The 19,760-nt window shown below is 44.2% G+C and overlaps 1 protein-coding gene across 1 annotated transcript in view; it reads right to left on the bottom strand.

Annotated features, from left to right (window-relative positions):
• The window catches only part of SLC5A1 (solute carrier family 5 member 1), a 78,218-nt gene that overhangs the window by 34,503 nt on the left and 23,955 nt on the right, over positions 1-19,760 (bottom strand). The window contains exons 3-5 of the mRNA XM_049865746.1: positions 9,067-9,171; positions 8,094-8,153; positions 6,645-6,749 (exon numbers count right to left, since the gene is read on the bottom strand). Coding sequence (XP_049721703.1) covers positions 6,645-6,749; positions 8,094-8,153; positions 9,067-9,171 — 270 coding nt within the window. The remainder of the gene's footprint in view (positions 1-6,644; positions 6,750-8,093; positions 8,154-9,066; positions 9,172-19,760) is intronic.

A 19,760-nucleotide genomic window follows, 5' to 3' on the forward strand; every position in this document is an offset into this window, starting at 1 on the left:
GGGCTCAAAGTTGGAAGCAACAGTCAAGAAATCAAACAACTCATTGCACTGGGCAAATCTGCTGCAAAAGATCTCTTTAAAGTGTTAAAAGGCAAAGATGTCACTTTAAGAACTAAGGTGTGCCTGACCCAAGCCATGGTGTTTTCAATCACCTCATATGCATGCAAAAGATGGACAATGAATCAGTAAGACCAAAGAAGAATTGATGCCTTTGAATTATGGTGTTGGCAAACAGTATTGAATATTTCATAGAGTGCCAGAAGAATTAACAATTCTGTCTTGGAAAAAGTACAGCCAGAATGCTCCTTAGAAGCGAAGATGGTTAAGACTTCATCTCACATGCTTTGGACATGTTATTAGGAGGGACCAGTCCCTGGAGAAGGACATCATGCTTGGTAGAGCAGGTGGTCAGCAAAAAAGAGGAAGACCCTCAAAGAGATGGATTGACACAATGGCTTTAACAACGGGCTCAAGCACAACAGCGATTATAAAGATGGCACAGGACTGGGCAGTGTTTTGTTCTGTTGTACTATGAGTACATCAAGTCACTATGAGTTGGAAGCGACTTGATGGCACCTACCAGCAACAGCAAAGGTCGGCCCCGTGCCTTTTGGCTGAAATCTCACAATTAGATGTTCATGTATTTACCCCTAATATAATGTCCTTTTCTAGCAATCTGATGTCATGTTTGGTAAAGCAGAGGGTCAGTGAAAGTGAGGGAAAACCTGAATGAGATGGACTGACACATAACCACAACAATGGACTCAGACATACCAACAATCATGAAGATGGCACAGGACCGCGCAACATTTCATTCTGTTATACATAAGGTCACCATGAGAAAGAGCTGACTCAAGGGCAACTAACGACAACAATATATTCCTCCTCAGTTAAGAATATGAATATCTGAAGGAGAGCAACACTCTATTCCTGAATTTCCCAGAAACAACAACAACAACAAATAAAAGGATTCCACAATCAAAAAAAAAAAAAAAAAGTCTATGAAATGCTGGTTCAAACAAGGTGAAGGCAGTTTCTTTACGACGCAACTTCTCAACCTTTAATATACACAGTGGGCTGTGAATCCCAGGAGGGGAACATAGCATGCAACGTTTCACAAACTTATTTAATGTTATCACTCTTTTTGTCGATGAACAACTATAACACCCGAGGTTCCTCCCAACCCACCTTGTGAACTATTACCCATTGTTTATACCTCAGTGATCAGTGGTTTATCAGACCTATTCCCAAAAGCAAATTTGAGTGCCGAAGAGTCTATGAGTAGACGCCCTGCCACCCCTGAGTGGACACAAACTTCAGCAACATCGCAATTTTATCCTCCAGGCCTAGATGGCGTTCATCTTGAATCGAAAAACCAGAACATCACTAAACACCTCCTGCATGGCAGGCTTAGTGCTAGGTGGTTTATCTAGATTTTCTCAGACACCGTCAGAGAGAATTGTTTCCTCTTCACCTCTGAATTCACCCGTTATGTTCTTCATGCGGTTCCCAAACACGCACCCCTACTTCTGCTCCTCCATGCCTCATTTAACTGTTTCATAAAGCTACTAAGAACCTTCTACATGGCTGGATGGTGCAGTTGCTAATTTAGACTAGCAGAGAGCATGGGGATCACTCAAAATGAATTTTCATGTCGTCTCTACAACACTATCAGGAAGGGTAGTAAGAAGGGATGATGGGGGATCTTGTGTTTTCAAATCTCTGGATGCAGAAAAAAACAGACTGCCCCTGGGCAGGATGCATGAACTCTTTTACTGCATAAAACCCAATGCCTTTCAGGCCATGTGAAGAGCCACCAGTCAGAGCTTGGGAACAGGCCAGCACTTTCTTTTGTTTCTTATCTCCCCCTCCCCACCCCAGCATACCTCCTAAGGGCCCTCCAAGGACCACATCTCCACCAGCCTGCCCCTCCCAAGTGAATCCCTATTCCCAGCCTCTTGGCTGGTGGAAAACTTGTCTAATATCACCTCCATGCTTACGTGCTAATAGGTAAGCACTGGCCCCCTTCCCCACCTCAGCCTTCCCCCTCACCCAACTCAACCCATCCCCAGCAAGGCAGGCCTTTCTGAGGACCCAATGCCTTAGATCATCTCCTCTCAGGCGTCCCACATAGTCTTAGCCCCAGGGGATCTAATAAACCAGTGACAGTAGGGACAATTCTGACTCATAGAGACCCTATGTGTCAGAGTAGAACTATGCTCCACAGGGTTTTCAACAGCTAATTCTTTGTAACTAGGCTGCTAGGTCTTTCTTCCAAGGTACCTCTTGATGGACTCGAACCTCCAACCTTTTAGTTAGCAGTCGAGCATGTTAACCCAGGGACTCTAGGGGATTTAATATCATTGTTTTATCCGGTGGAGAAGGACAGGCAGAGCCAGGAGATGGGGGAAGAAATGGTGACTTAGAAAGAGTCTCCCCACCACCACTACCATCACACCCCCACCCAGAGCTAGTGGTCAGAAGACCTGGACTTTAGCCATAGCCCTGCCACTACCGGCCTGAGTGACCTTGGACAAAACAGTTCCCCTTGTCACTTCTCAGACGGCTCATCTTTAAAGTAGGAAGGGCTGACTTATAGGGGCTTGGAACTCTCAGGAGCTGGAAGCAGGAAAGTCCTGCAGCTGAGAAAACATCCCTGACACAGGTCCTGGGCCTGTCCCTTCCTGCCCTCTGCAGTAGCTGAATAAGAGGAAGGATCCCCCTGCTGTGCGTTAGCCTAGCTACAGGTGAAATGGCCACTCCTTCTGGACTCTGACACTGGGCCACTTGAAATTGTGATGAGTATTCATAATGATGGCCCCCATGCTTCTATATTGTAACCATAAAGTCATCTAAATTAAAGAACCCCATTTGTTTATTGCAGTGGAATGCTGTTAAGTGCACAGACTTGTGATTTTGTGTATTAGCTCATAAGTACGAGTTATAAAAAAATTCCAAAGCTGCTACTCCCTTATATATGCCCTTGGTTGGTTTATTTTCCAGAGTAGTTAATTTTTAATGTTTTATGACAACAGGCCATAGTAGACTGTGATACCCTCATTAATATTTGCCCTGCTGTCATTACCACGGAAACCCTGTGTGGCGTACGTAGTGGTTAAGAGCTACAGCTGCTAACCAAAAGGTCTGCAGTTTGAATCCACCAGGCTCTCCAGGTTGTGTCATCTCAACTCTGATACTCTGAGATCCTGTGATTGCACATGTGCGTGTTTGCTGCCCATTCTGGTCCTAACCAAGACATACCTGAACACCAACCAAACCCTGTCTGGCACTAAGGTTTGACGGTTTGTTTTGTTTTGTTTTCATTTGTGAAAGTACACAGCCCTAGTGACGGACATTCAAACTTTAAGCAAAAGACAAAGCTCTTATTTTCCCTAGGAACCTAAACGGACAGCAGAGTTGCTACAAAGATTTATTGTAGCTGTGATGTGATAAGAGCTCCAGGAAATACAAACAGAGATGTTTAGTTATCACCTGTAATTCATAAAATCTGAGGCTTTATCTCAAGTGATTTTGCACATTTGACTAAGATACCTGACGCCAGGAAATTCTACAAAACAGAATACTTCTCAGAGCTTGATAAGGCAATGTGCTCCCAGTAGCCGGTAAAATTCAATTCATGAGGGTCAATCAAGTGAGGGTGTCAGAGCCCAAAAGAATGCCACTGCAGGATGACAGCCATGGCCAAGGTCTCAGTCCTGCGCTTGAAATGCCTTCATTTTCTCTGTCCATCAGTTACACATACCCTGGTCCTCTGCCTCCCCACCAAGCTCTCCTGGCATAGGCCCTAGTTGTCCCCTACCTGAACATGGCTCTCACAAGGCTACTCCTTCTCTCTTCTCGCCCATGACAAACTATCCATTTCTCCCCAATCCTTATTTGTGAAATATAAATACCTTACTACCTTAGCTTGTTAACAATTCTTTTCTTTTGCCCGTGAGCCCCGTACTCATGTGTATTTTAATGTGAGGCCCTAGGAGGCCAAGACGTCTTTGACTCATGGCAACCTCATGTGTGTCAGAATAGAACTATGCTCCATAGGGTTTTCAATGGCTGATTTTTTGGAAATAGGTCACGAGGTCTTTCTTCTGAGGCACCTCTGGGTGGATTCAAACCACCAGCCTTTAGGTTAGTAGCTGAGTACTTAGCCGTTTGCGCCACCCAGGAACTCTTTGAGATATAGTCTTACCAATGTAATTCTTTTAAAGATTTCATGCTCTATGACCCATGGTGAGCCTGAAGCCAACCAAATTGCAAAGGCAAAGTCTTGCTGATCTGCACCCTTTCCTGGCCCTCCACTATGCCTAGATGTCCCTCCTTCACACCCTTCATACACCCAGTATGCAGCTGGTGTTCTTGCCTCACATTCCTCTCCGGTTCTACTCTGAGGCCTCGTTTATACTGTGCCGTTCATTTATTGGCTGCCTTATCTTTTTCCAGGGTTTTGAATTTTAACCTACTGTGTCCTGGAGGAATGAAAGATTTAGAAGGCAGGGGGCACAGTGTCAAAAGGTTTGGACTGAGTATCAGGAAACCTGCTTCTTATCCTAGTTCTGCTATTTAACCTCACAAAGTTCCCTTCCTCTCTCCAGACCTGTTTCCCCATCTGTAAAGGGAGAGCATAGGATGAGATGATCTGTCACATTCTGCCATCTTATACCTTCTTGCCATCCAAGTGTGGTGCAGAATTGTGAGAACACAGAGTTTGGGTCTAAAGAGACCTGGGTTCCAATTCTGACTTTGCCATATACTAGTTGTGTGACCTTGAGCAAGTTACCTACCTTCTCTGAGACTCAGTTTTTTCTTCTGTGAAGTGGGTCTCTTAGGAGAATTAGAAATGGTATAAGTAAAACCCCTAGTGAAGGGCCTGGCACTAAATAAAGGGGAGCTATCATCCTTCTTTGGAGTACCTGGATGGTACAAAGAGTTAATGTGCTTGGCTGCTAACTGAAAGGTTGGAGATTTGAGTCCATTCAGAGGTGCCTCAGGAGAAAGGCCTGGTTGTCTACTTCTGAAAAATCAGCCACTAAAAACCCTGTTCGAATCCACCAGCCACTTTTTGGGAACCCTATGGGACAGTTCTACTCTGTCCTGTAGGGTTGCTGTGAGTCAGAATCAACTCAATGACAAAGCATTTGGTTTGGTTTGGTTTGGTTTGGTTTGGTTTGGTTTGGTTTGGTTTGGTTTGGTTTTGAAAGCTTTACTGAGTTCTACTCTGACACACATGGGGTCACCATCGGTCAGAGTCAACTTGATGGCAACTGGTTTACTGGCTTTATCATCCTTCTGCTTTATTCAAGAGATCGCTGGCCCTGGGCAGCAGGTGGAGCAGGTATAACATTGGGCAGAAATCACACGAGATAGAGCAGTCTACACCATGTATGATTAAAAAGCAAAAGTCAGAAAGAGCTGACTCTGAAGGGGATGGGCGCCATTAGGATTGAGCTGAAAGAGGCGGTCCTTTGGCTACCTGGGGGCTTCCAAGTTTAAAGCGGTTTAATCAGTAACCTGGAAAATAGATGGCTTGGAAGAAAGGGAGAGAGGCTGGGCACTCGGTTCATTTATATGACTGCCCCTACCCCAGCTCCGGGGGCAAAGAGTGCCCGTTCCATAGCAACTGCACTCAACAGACTTTCACCCGCTTGAACTGTGGACTTGGAGAAGACTTGCTTCTGAGCAGGGGAAGCCAGTGCCCTCCTCTACGCGCTCATAAGACAGGTGACACCTCATATCTGAACCGAGGAGTGAATCCTTAACCAGCCTCCTCCTCCTTCCTGCCTGACTTCTCCAGGATCCCTTTTTCTCCTCTTATATCCTTTTCATCTTTCCTCCCAGGAAGCAGAGGCCTGACTTCTCGACCTCTCCCAGGACTTCTCAGTCAAGGCTCTGCACACAGGTTTCTAAGGAAATCGGACTGCAAAGCCCAGGGTTTTTATTTTGTAATGAAAACCTGACCCTGATGGACAGGAGAAGTGAAGCAGATGGGTCATCACATTATCAGAGAGAGCACAAAGGTCAGGGGTACTGGCAGTGACAGGACACTAACTGGATATTGGTGGTGTCTCAGCTTTAAGAAAGCAGGAAAAGCTGTTTTTCAGCACCCAACCTAGCTGGGGTCTACTCCTGATTCAGGATCCTGAGCAAGTACTTTTCATCCTCGTGACTTCCATTTCTCTGTCTGTAAAAGAAGAGGGTAAGACTCCACCAGACAATCTCTGAGATCCCTTCAAGAGTTGGCACTGATTGCCCATGTTGAAGCACATCAGAAATGGCACATAGAGTCAGATTCTAACCCTGAAGGGCACAAAGGCCCATGGCTGCCTCTATGGTTGGGGTCAGCCCTTTGACATTCCAACTCCTTTTTAATTTTCTTTTAAGGACAGCCTTTCACTGAACCTTCCTGAACCCATTTATGTTTTCAACTGCACCGTAAGGAGGATAAGAAGGTCCATGTGTTGGCTCCTTCATGTGTGAAACAGGACTTTAACATAGCAGCAAGAAGGCCTAAGGTACCAAGTTAATAGAAACATGTAGAGCTGCCTCTTGGTGGGCCATCGTATGCTGGGAAATGAAACCAGGCTGTTTCTGAGACAAGCAGGGGCAAGCCCCCAAGGCAGCAGACTCACCGAGATCTTGGTGAAAATGTAGAGTATCAGGGACAGGATGGAGAGGTAGATCTGGATCCGCTTGCCTCCAAACCGCTTCCGCAGGTATTCTGGCATTGTCACCACCTGCATGGGATGCAAGGGAGGTCCCTGTCAGCCAGAGTGACCAAGCACCGAGGGCAAGCAGAGTAGTGGGATCCACCCTGTGTCAAAGTCACAGTAGAGTGATCAAGGATTCATAACCCTTGTTGGCCAGAGAAGTCTGTGAGGTAGCCAGATGGCCCTGGTCCTCCAGCCTTTTATTCATCTCAGTTCCACGTGGCCTGCCACCGCAAGGTAGCTGGTATCATCCCAGCACATAGACGGTGCCCAAGAAACACCTGTTTTTGAATGAACACATGACTGGAACCAAGCATAACCAAGAAAGTAAATCTTTGCCCTAGAGGAGAAAGGAATTCTATATTCCTGTACAGAGCACCTACTGCAGACAAGACATCGTAACAGAGGTGGCATCTCCCAGGGCAGCGAACAAGGTGCCAGACAGCATTTGCACTTCCCCCTCTCTTCAGACAGACTGTGCCAAGGATGGAGGCTACAGGCCTGCCAAACTATCCTCCAAGTCCTTCTCTGCAAATTCCAACCACATTTCCTATCGTGCTCTGTCAACCCTAAGCCTATTGTTTCCTGGATCAGACATGTGTCACCAACAGTCTGTGAACCTTCTGAAGATGCAGACTCAGCCCCGTGTTTCTTCCGTGTTGATTTTAGCGCCTAATGCATAGGCTTTACACCTAGTAGGTGTTCATTATATCTCACAGAACCAAACCTGTTACTGTTGAGTCAATTCCGACTCATATTGACCCAACAGGACAGAGTAGAACTGCCCCATATGGTTCCAAGGATCGGTTGGTGGATTCGAACTGCCGACCTTTTGGTTAGTAGCCAAGCTCTTAACCACTGCACCACCAGGGCTCCCTTCTCACAGAATAGATGATACTAAAGCTGTCCTATGTACAATGTGAGACAGAAACTTGGTCAGGAGACCAATCGTGCACCCAGTAGTTGGGTACCAGCTGTGTACTCAGCAAATAAGGGCGACTGGTGTGTATAAACGAAAGGGCAAAGACAGAAGCTACGTATCAAGGGCAAGTGTGTGGCAGTACCATGCAAGTACACACCCAGGGCAATGGGGCATGATACTTCTGAGCATTCCCTGAAGAGAAGGAGGTTACCTAGGGGATTTCCTAGAGGGATAAGTCATGAGTCAGGACTGAAAACAGCAGTCATACCCAAGCCTAGTGGACCACGTTAATGTACCCATGGGCAGGAAGGAACTTTACACCTTGGGAGCAAAAGTCAAGCCACAGATTCTCTGCCAATTATCTTGCAGTCTTCTCTGCCTTCTAACAGGACCAAGTTCACATATCATATTGTGTCAGCAGGAAATGGAATAACAGAACAGGTACTTACCCCAGCCTTAATGTAAATGGGGACAAACACCCAGCCCAGCACAACCACCAAAACCAGTGCCTGAAACCAAAAAAGAGGTGGAGTCAAGTCAGGAGGAAACTTAACCCATCCTTGCTGCCTTGAGCACTCCCCCTGTCCCCCATCTCGCCCCAGCACATACTCCCTCAGTTGCTCAGAACAATCACCATGTATTATCTGTTTTGGGCTATAAAGACAACTTTCTAGGCACCATCAGAGACCAGAGAAGGCCTTAGCTGTTTGATTGGCACACAGGAAGAGGAGTTGGGCAACAGTGGAGGGGAGCCCAGAAGGCTGCCTACTGCCAGTCATGGCACGGGACCCTACAGAGAACACTGAGTTCTCTGACTCATCCCTGTAAAATTCCATTTAGAGGCCTTTTAATAGTAATAATAGAAACAGTGTTGTTGTTGTTGTTGTTGTTGTTATTGTGTGCCATCAAGTCGATTCTGACTCATAGCAACCCTACAGGACAGAGTAGAACTGCCCCACAGGGTTTTATAGGCTTTAATCTTAACAGGAAAAGATCACCATGTCTGTTCACCCAAGGAGCCACCGACCTTTTGGTTAGCAGTCGAGCACTTAACTATTTGTGCCACCAGGGCTAGTTAGAAATGGTGGTAAGCATTTCTAAACCTCCAATATGACTAGAAGGGTAGTGAGGGACTTGGCTTTTTAACACCAATGGGAAAGAGAAGAAAGACATAGTACTGCCATCAACTCACCCCTAAATCTCTGTTTCCCCAGGGCTGACCTAGATCAATGGATTTTCATGCTACTCTGGTGGAAGGGGGCAGGACTCTGGAGCTCCTGAAACTATGACCCTCCTCCATCTGTACCCGAGGTAGCCCCAAGGAGTTCCCTAACCCCCAGAGTTCCTCAGAGCACAGGGTGAGCTGGGTGACTGTTAAGTCTCCTTCCAGCTCCAGGACACAGTAGATGTGATGTTACTCACATTCCATTCAAAGCCCCCCATGGCAATGCCTGAAGCTGCTCCCGTTCCCGCCAGTCCCACAAAGTGGCCACTTCCAATGTTACTAGCGAAGAGAGAGGCTCCAATCTGTAAACACAAAGATGTCAGGTGAGAACTCTGCTTTACCAGTACACACAAGGTGGGCCAGAGAAAGAAGAGACATGGCAGCCAAGAGAGGGACAAGGAAAAGGAGAAATAGCTGAGAACTTGACCCTGCTAGAGTCTGTCACAGCCACTGGTTCTGAGGACAGAGGTGGGACATGCGAGGGGGAATGGGACTTATCCCCAAAAGAGATTATCTGTGAGACCTTTGTGAGCCTGCTGTGTGCCCAGCCCAATGCTGAATAGTGAAGGAGTGTAAGACATGGGAAGCCCACCACCCAGTGTGCCTCCCCTGGAAGTCCTCCACGAGGCTGTAGGCTCAGGGTCAGGGCCGTGCTATTCATTTTCATATCTTCCAGCACACCTGATTTGGGGACTTGCCCAATACAGGCTCTGAGCAGAAGTGCACAATTTTGTTGAAAGGAATCATTTATTTAGAAGGAAGCCCCTGGACTTCTGTTAAAGGTGATGAGAAACTTAGGAAATGGATAATGGTAGTAGCTGGACAACATGATTAGCTTAATTAATGTCATGAACTGTACATGTGAAAAATGTTGAAAAGGCAAGTGATTTGTTACATATATATTTACCACAATGAAAAATAATAAAATTAAATTTTTAAAAAAGGAAGCCACTGGGTCTCAGTCCTCACTTCTCAAACAAGGTTGAGGTGAGCGGAGAGGGAAGCAGAGCTGATGATTTCCAAGTGACTCCTAGCAGTTAAACTCTGTGATTCCATGTACTACCAAGTAACGAGATTACATTGATTATAATAATAATTCTCTCTATCTATATTGGAAACCCTGGCGGTATAGTGGTTAAGTGCTATGGCTGCAAACCAAAAGGGGGGCAGTTAGGATCCACGAGGTACTCCTTGGAGACTCAATGGGGCAGTTTTACTCCATCCTGTAGGGTCTCTATGAGTCAGAATTAACTCGACGACAACGGGTTTGGGTTTTTTTGGTTATATCTATATAAAACCAAACCAAACCCATTGCCATTGAGTTGATTCCAATTCATAGCAACACCATAGGATGGAGCAGAACTGCACCATAGGGTTTCCGAGGAGCGGCTGTTGGGTTCAGATTGCCGACCTTTTGGTTAGCAGCCTGAGGTCTTAACCATTGCACCATCAGAGCTCCATATCTATATGTTGTTGTTATTGTTCTTGTCAGATGCCATCAAGTCAGTTCCTACTCATAGCAACCCCATGAACAACAGAACAAAACACTGCCCAGTCCTGGGCCATCCTCACAATCATTGTTATGCTTGAGCCCACTATTGCAGCCAGTATGTTAATCCATTTCGTTGAGGGTCTTCCCCTTTTTCGCACCTTCTACTTTACCAAGCATGATGTCCTTCTCGAGGGACTGGTCCCTCCTGATAACACGTCCAAAGTATGTGAGACAGAGTCTTGCCATCCTTGCTTGTAAGGAGTATTCTGGCTGTATTTCTTCCAAGACAGATTTGTTCATTCTTCTGGCAGTTTATGGTATATTCAATATTCTTCACCAACACCATAATTCAAACCCATCAGTTCTTTGGTCTTCCTTATTCATTGTCCAGCTTTCATATGCATATGAGGCGATTGAAAATACCATGGCTTGGGTCAGGTACACCTTAGTCCTTAAACTGACATCTTTGCTTTCTGACACCTTAAAAAGGTACAGCTAATTTAACCAACACAATGTGTCATTTGATTTCTTGACTGCTTCTTCACGGGTGTTGATTGTGGGTCCAAGTAAAATGAAATCCATGACTACTTCAATCTTTTTTCCATTTATCATGATGCTGTTTATTGGTCTAGTTGTAAGGATTTGGGTTTTCTTTATGTTAAGGTGTAATCCATACAGAAGGCTATAGTCTTGGATCTTCTTCAATAAGTGCTTCAAATCCTCTTCACTTTCAGCAAGCATATCTATATAGTAGAGCTATATTTTACAAAGGTCCTAGAGACTCCACGGACACATGCAGAAAATACTGCATTTTTCAAGGATACACACGTATCTAAATATATAGATTAGAAGACAGACTGGAAGGACGTATGTTAAATACCCAAGAAGGGAGGCTTGAGAGGGAAAAGAAGAATGGGGCTGTGAGTGGGAGACAAAGGAGAAAGTATCAAGTGAAGCAGGAGAGAGGTCTTGCACTGACCAATCGTGGTACTGTGCCATCAACTCAATTGCATCTGAGCTCCAAAAGGACTCTAGACAGCTCTAGAATCCTTCCATACCCAGGAGAAGGTGTAGAAGCGTTCAGTAAGTACCAAATGAGTATAAGTATTCTCACTCTTGCTGAGCGGATGCAGGGAGGCTTGTAGTTATTTGTCTAACATTCCTTAAACAAACAAAAAAAAACAAATCTGTTGCCATTGAGAGTCAATTCCGACTCGTAAGGACCCTTTAGAACAGAGTAGAACTGTCCCATAAGGTTTCCAAGGCTGTAATCTTTACAGACACAGGCTGCTACATCTTTCTCCCATGGAGCAGCTGGTGAGCTTGAACGGCCAACCTTTCAGTTAGCAACCGAGCACTTAACCACTGTGCCAGCAGGGCTCCTTCTAAAGTCCCTAAGATGGTCCAAATCTGGAACTAAACACATATTTCCCAAAAGGCACGTTACTCTGTGGATCCGAAAAACTGCCCTAACTGTACCAGCCCTGCTCCCATCATAAGGCAGCAGGTGCTTCATGCCAAATGCTAAGTTAGAGGAGAAGGAAATCCCTGAAGATCCAGTAGAAGGGAGGTCTCTGGGATGATGAGGAGAGAGTGATATAAGCACATTCATTTATTCCATCAACAAATATTAACTTCCCAAACAGAGACTTAGTCAAGAGACCATGCATTCAATAGCACTATTCTTATCATTGAGGATTCCACTGTGAATAACACAGGCGAAATTCCTACTTTCAAGAATCTTATATTCTGACAGAGGAGACATAAATAAATAAGTTAAAAAATGTAGAGGGGAGGGGGACCTGATAGTGGTAAGTGCAGTGAAGTGAATAAAGCAGAGAGGGTGTAACAGAGTGACTCCTTTTGTGGGAGAGTCAGGGAAGGCCCCTCTGTGGAGGTGACCTGAGAACTGAATGAAAAAAGTCAACCATGCAGATATCAGAGGAAAAGCACTCCAGCAAAGCAAAGATCCCAAGTAAGAATGAGCCTACATAATGGAGAAGCAGAAAGAAGGCCAGAGTGGCAGTGGGGAACATGACGGGCAAGATAGAAGATTGTGTGAGATGCAGCTGGGAAGTCGGTGGGGACTAGATCACGGCAGTGCTACTAAAACAGGATAGAACTCATGGATTTTATTCTAAGTGTGATGGGAAACCACTGGAGGATTTTAAGCAGAAGAAGGACATGACCTAATTTGCTGTTAAAGATCACTCTGAATCGTGTGGAGAGTGTAGTGTTGTAGGACAAAGGAGAAAACAGAGACACCAGATGGGAGGCTATTGCTGTAGTGCTAGGAAAGAGATGATAGCAGCGTGGACTGGGATGGGAGGAGTGGAGACAGAGACAAGTGTAGAGCTGGGGGTATGTTAAAGTTGACAGGCCTTGTCGATAGATTATTGTTCTTATTGGCTGCCATCAAATTGGCCCTTGACTCATGGCGACCCCATGCACAACAGAATGAAACACTGCCTATGATTGGTTGGAAATTGAACCATTGTGATCCATAGGATTTCCACTGGCTGTTTCCAGAAGTAGACCACCAGGCCTTTCTTCCTAGTTTAACTTAGTCTGGAAGCCCCGCTGAAACCTGTTCGGGTCATAGCAACATGCAAACTACCACTGACAGATGGGTGGTGGCTGTGCATGAGGTAGATCGGCTAGGAATCAAACCCAGGTCCCCCTCACAGGATTCTGGCGAGAATTCTACCACTGAATCACTGGTGCCCGCACAATGAGGGAAAGAGACTAATCAAGGAAAACTCTTATATTTGGGACTTGAGTAACTGGGCGGACACTGTTCATTAAGAAGAGAAAGCTGGGGGAAGGCAGGTCTAGAGATATCTGTGTCTATTTCTTCAGAGCTTGATGGGGATGACAGCCACTTCTTTTCTCTTTTTAATTTTATTATGGTAAAGTATACATAGCAAAAGTTTGTCATTAAAATCATTAACAGCCTACTTTCCTTCCTGCATGTGGCCTACATGTCTTGACCCACTATCTTTTCATCTATCACTTCTCATTTGATAAATGATTAAGCCTAATGCCGTACTATTAAGAGCATAATTACCAGTAATGATTAACTGCATTAGATTAATCTTAAGTTCAAGAAGGCCTCTCCTTCATCCCCTCAAATGGGGACACCGGACTTTAAGCAGGCTCTGGCTCACCATCTAAGAAGAGGATGGAATGGGGACCCGGAGAGCTTTGGGGATACCAAAATTTCCTGGGCCCAAGTTCCATTCATTTCTGTAAGGGGCACCACTGTTCTCTCAGTCAGTCACCTTGGCCTCATCCTGAACTCCCTCCATCCACCCCATGGCCTGCGTTCAATCATTTACCAAGACCTTGACTCTGCCTCCACAATGTCATAGCCCTCTAGTGCTTTCTAGATCACCCTCGTACCAGCTCTCATTATCTCTCACCAGAACTGTTACAACAGGCTTCTAACTGATCTTTAGCCTCTTCTTCCCATAAGCCATCCTACACCCACATGGCCAGTTAACTCCTGAAGTACAACTCAGATCATGTCCCTTCCCTATTCAGAGAGCCTCCTGGACCCCCAAATGGGGCCTGCCAAGTGGTCTTCCTGACAGCTCCAGGCTTGAAGACATAGTGCTGGGAATTCAGCAATATGTCAAGGTAAACTTCCCCTCCAGCGAGAAGGCAACATGGGCTTAAGAATTAGAGTTTGAATACTTTGGTGATCTCTTACCACTTTCTGGGTGGTCATAACGTCTTCAAGTCTCAATCTTATGACATTATGAACCAATAATGACTGGCACTCAGCTGGCCTTCAATCAGTATGCTTTCTCTCCCCTCTTCTCACAAGAGAACATCTATGCCACCCTCAAAAACAATTCATCAAGAGCTACACGGCCACCCCTGTTTTATCATCCATACCCCCTATCAGGTTTTCCCACTACTCCTCCCTTCCAGGAGTCCATTAACAATGCTTTCATCTCCCTGGCTTCCCAAACACTCTGTGTCCACTCCTCACACACTCATGCCCATTTGGGAACCATGCCCCATCTACAGAGTGACCCAATGAATCACCCAGTGATGAACTTGAATCATTGTATCCTCTATAATTTCCTCCCACATTACTTCAGCATTCAGGATTTTAGTCTTTATCCAAAACTCCCCCAGCTTGACCCTGCTCAGACTAACTTCTTTCCAAGACTTCCTCACCCTCTATCGGGGCTCAAGATGCCATTACAAGTACATAGATATTTTTACTGCCACTGGGTAAAAGGAGCCAGTCTGACCAAACCCAACATGGAAAATAGGGAATAAAATAGTGTCACATTGCAAAAAGCAAAAAAGGGAATTCACAATCACATCTTACTGCCTAAACTTCCTCTTCTGGAAGGTTGGCGAGAGGGGAAATAGGTGAAGAAATTATAGAATCATAGAATCTTCTAGCATTGGATGGGTCCACAGATGTTGTAGCTTGAATCCCCTCTGCAACACCCCCAAGGGATGGTCAGCTCCTAGATGCATACTTCTAGATCTCCACCTTACAATGCAGCCAATTTCATGATGGGACAACTCTAATTATTAAGAGGTCTTTCTTTACCTTGAGCTGAAATTTACCCATTAGTCCTTCCTCTTCCTTCTAGGTAATACAGAACAAGTCAAATCTCTTTTCTTCAAGTCAGCTCTTCCTATGTCTGAGGACAGGGACCATGCCCTTCTCAAGTCTTCTCCCAGCTAAGCTTCTCACTGCACATTGACTTGAACCTCACCACCCTTGTTGCTCTCTGCTGCCTTCAGCCCCATCTAGCTGTGTTCCCAGGTGGGCTTCAGATACAAAAGAACTAATCCAGACATGGGCTGGCCAGAGGGAGGCAGGCTGCCCTTCTTGACTTCTCATGTGGTTTTTAAGAGTTCCCAGGGATCATCTCAACCACCAGAGGCAACGAAGACTGCCTACCGGAGAAAACCTCCACCGTGGCATGGGATTAGGAAGAGGAATTACAGGCACTCAAGGCTCTCTGCAATCCAGCCCCACTCTAGCAGTCCCTCCACACACTTAAATGTCCCCTAAGCTCTGGCTTAAGTGCAAATGGTTCACACTGGACTTCTAACTTAAAGATTGGTGGCTCAAACCCATCCAGCAGTGCTTCAGAAGAAAGGCTTGGCAATCTGCTTTCATAAAGATTACAGCCAAGAAACCCTATGAAATGGTTTTACTTTGCAACACATGGGGTCACCATGAGTTGGAATCACTCAACAGCAATGAGTTTTTTTAAGCTGTGGTTGAACCACACTGACTCAGTCTCCTGGGATGTTCACACAGTCTTACAGGCATGCACTGTACTTTCTTGCCTCCTGCCTTTGTTTACCCCATTTCCCTCTGCTTGGAACGTCTTCTCCATCAAGCTCTACCTACCTAAAAATGAAGCCCAATTCCACTTCTCCTCTGACTCCATCCAGAGCAGTCCCCTCTTTCTCTAATTCTTACCCTATGTGTTGTCTGTTCCACTCCTGTGGTGCATGTCACATCCCATACTGGTAACTGCTTCTGCACAAGTTCTGTCCCCCAAATGTCTTCTAGCCTCAAAGAGCACTTCAGCTTCCACTTGGCACAGGACCTACCTTGCACTTGGCAAGCCTTCAGTAAAGGTCTGCTGAAGGAGTGAGTGTGTGACATCAAATCACTGGGTGCTCCTCTAGGAGAAACAACAGGGTCAGGGCAGCCAAATGCCCTAGAGCTGCACCTGTTCCTACTGGCTGCATGGAATCAAGACTCTTCACAGAGACAGGCCAAGGGCCACTCTTTCCTGGGAAGAGGCAACCAGCCTGGCCTCTCAGGGATCCATAGGGGCCCATAAGGACAGTGGAGCATACTACAGATTCTGAACCACCCGGAGATATCCATATGGTAACTGGCAAGCTCAGTGTTAATAACAAGACCACAAATGGGATCTGACCCCCTTGTGGGTTAGTCCATCAAATACGCAAACTTCTTAACAATAACACTTGGTGTTTGCAAGTAAACAGGTTCTTCCATATATTTCTGATAGAAATGTAAATCTATACGATCTTTCTGGAAAGCAGTTTGTCAGAATGGATCAAAACCATTTAAAAGTTCAGCACCTTCCACTATGTAATCCTACTTTCAGGGCTGTATTTTAAGTACATCAGAGATGCAAAAATCTATACATAAGGACATTTGTTAGAAAATTCATTGCCACATTATATACAATAGAGGAAAACTATAAACAATATAAATGTGCAACAATAGCAAAATGATGGGATAAATTAAGGCACATACATGCAATAGAATATTAAGCAGCCATTAAAAATTATAGCCTTGAGTAATTTGTCATGACATGGTGAAATGCTCATAATAAAATGTCAAAAAAAAAAAAACACCCACAAACCAATATGCAATAAGAAAACAAAAAACAATTGCTGTTGAGTCAACTGCAACTCGTGGTGACCCCATGGGTGTCAGAATAGAGCTGTGCTCCATATGATTTTCAACAGTTGTGTTTTTGGAAGTAGATTGCCAAGTGTCTTCTGAGATGTCTCTGGATGGACTCAAACCTCCAATCTTCTGGTTAGTGCTAACAATTTGCACCACCCAAGGACTCATATGCCTTATTTTAAAATATATGTGTGTATAGTAAATTATACCCACATGTGTGTCAGTTTGTCCTACTGTGGTGGCTGTGTGTTGCTGTGATGCTGGAAGCTATGCCACTGGTATTTCAAATATCAGTAGGGTCACCCATTTCAGCTGAGCTTCCAGACTAACACAGACTAGGAAGAAGACCCTGGCAGTCTACTTCTGAAAAAATTGGCCAGTAAAAATCTAATGAATAGTAGCAGAACATTGTCTGGTATAGTGCCAGAAGATGAGCCCCTCAAGTTGGAAGGCATTCAAAATACAAATGGGGAAGAGCTGCCTTCTCAAAGAAGAGTCAACCTTAATGACTTGGATGGAGTAATGCTTTTGGGATCTTCAACTGCCGATGTGGCATGACTCAAAATGAGAAGAAAGAGCTGCAAACATCCATTGATATTCAGAACATGGAACGTATGAAGTATGAATCTAGGAAAATTGGAAATCATCAAAAGTGACATGGAACACATAAAGACTGATATCCTAGGCATTAGTGAGCTGAAAAGGACTAGTATTAACCATTTTGAATCAGATAATCATATGATCTACTATGCCAGGAATTACAAATTGAAGAGAAATGTCATTGTATTCATCGTCAAAAAGAACATTTCAAGATCTATCCTGAAGTACAATGCTGTCAGTGATAGGAAAATAGTCATAAGCCTACAAGAAAGACCAGTTAAAGCCATTATTATTCATATTTACACACCAACCATTAATGCCAAAGATTAAGAAATCAAAGATTTTACCAACTTCTCCAGTCTGAAATTGATTGAACATACAATCAAGGTGAATTGATAATTACTGGTGATCAGAATTCAAAAGCTGGAAATGAAAAAGGACAGGTAGTTGGAAAATATGACACAGGAGATCACATGATAGAATTTTGCAAGACCAACGACTTTTTCATTGCAAATACCTTTTTTCAACAACATACATGGCAACTGTACACATGCACCTCACTGGATGGAAAACACAGGAATCAAATTGACTACATCTGTGGAAACAGACAATGGAGAAGCTCTATATCATCGGTCAGAACAAGGCCAACTGTGGAAAAGACCATCAATTCCTCATATGCAAGTGTGAGCAGGAGCTGGAAAATTACAGCAAGTCCATGAGAGCTAAAACACGATCTTGAGTATATTCCATCTGAATTTAGAGACCATCTCCAGAACAGATTTTAATCATTGAACACTAATGACCAAAGATCAGACAAGTCGTGGGATGACATCAAGGATATCATACGTAAGGAAAGCAAAAGCTCATTAAAAAGACAGGAAAGAAAGAAAAGACCAAAATGAATGTCAGAAGAGACTCTGAAGCTTGCTTTTGAATGCAGAGTAGCTAAAGCAAATGGAAGAAATGATGAACTGAAAGAGCTGAATGGAAGATTTCAAAGGGCAGCTTGAATAGACAAAGTAAAAATATTATCATGAAATGTGCAAAGACCTGGAGTTAGAAAACCAAAAGGGAAGAATACACTCAGCGTTTCTCAAGCTGAAAGAAGTGAAGAAAAAATTCAAGGCCCAAGTTGCAATATTGAAGGATTCTAACGGGAAAATATTGAATAACGTAGGAAGCATCAAAAGATGATGAAAGGAAGACTGTATCAAAAAGAACTGGTTGACTTTCAACTATTTTAGGAGACAGGATATGATCAAGAATCAATAGAAGGAAGAAGTTCAAGCTGCACTGAAGGGAATGGCGAAAAGCAAAGCTCCTGGAATTGACAGACTACCAACTGAGATGTTTCAACAAACTGATGCAGTGCTGGAGGTGCTCACTAGTCTATGTCAAGGAATTTGGAAGACAGCTTCTTGGTCAACCAACTGGAAGAGATCCGTAATTGCGTCCATTCCAAAGAAAGGTAATAGAACACAGAAATTATCTAATAATGTTATTAATATCACACAAAGTAAAATTTTGCTGAAGATCATTCAAAAGCAGTTGCAGCAGTACATCAATAGGGAACTGCCAGAAATTCAAGCTGAACTTAGAAGAGGATATGGAACAAGGGCTATCATTGCTTATGTCAGATGGATCTTGGCTAAAAGCAGAGAATACTAGAAAGATATTTACCTATGTTTTATTGACTATGTAAAGGAATTTCACCATGTGGAACATAACAAATTATGGATAACATTACATAGAATGGTAATCCCAGGACACTTAATTGTGCTCATGAGGAACCTGTACATAGACCAAGGGGCAGTCATTTGAACAGAACAAGGGGATACTACGTGGTTTAAAATAGAATGGATGTGCATCAGGGTTGTATCCTTTTACCATATTATTCAATTTGTATGCTGAGCAAACAATCTGAGAAGTTGGACTACATGAAGAAGAACACAACATCAAGTTTGGGGGAAGACTCATTAACAACTGTGATGTGCAGATGACACAAACTTTCTTGCTGAAAGTGAAGAGGACTTGAAGCACTTGCTGATGAAGATCAAAGACTACAGCCTTCAGTATGGATTGCACCTTAACATAAAGAGAGCAGAAATCCTCAGAACCAGACCAATAGGCAGCATCATGATAAATGGAGAAAATATTGAGGTTGTCAAGGATTTCATTTTACTTGCATCCACGGTCAATGCCCATGGAAGCAGCAGTTAAGAAATGAAACGACGTACTACATTGGGCAAATCTATTGCAAAAGACCTCTTTAAAGTGTTAAAAAGAAAAGACATCACTTTGAGGACTAACCTGACCCAAGCCATGGTATTTTTACTTGCCTCATATTCATGTGAAAACTGGACAAT

Source organism: Elephas maximus, chromosome 22 (assembly GCF_024166365.1).
Source record: "Elephas maximus indicus isolate mEleMax1 chromosome 22, mEleMax1 primary haplotype, whole genome shotgun sequence".
Classification (NCBI taxonomy): Eukaryota; Metazoa; Chordata; class Mammalia; order Proboscidea; family Elephantidae; genus Elephas; species Elephas maximus.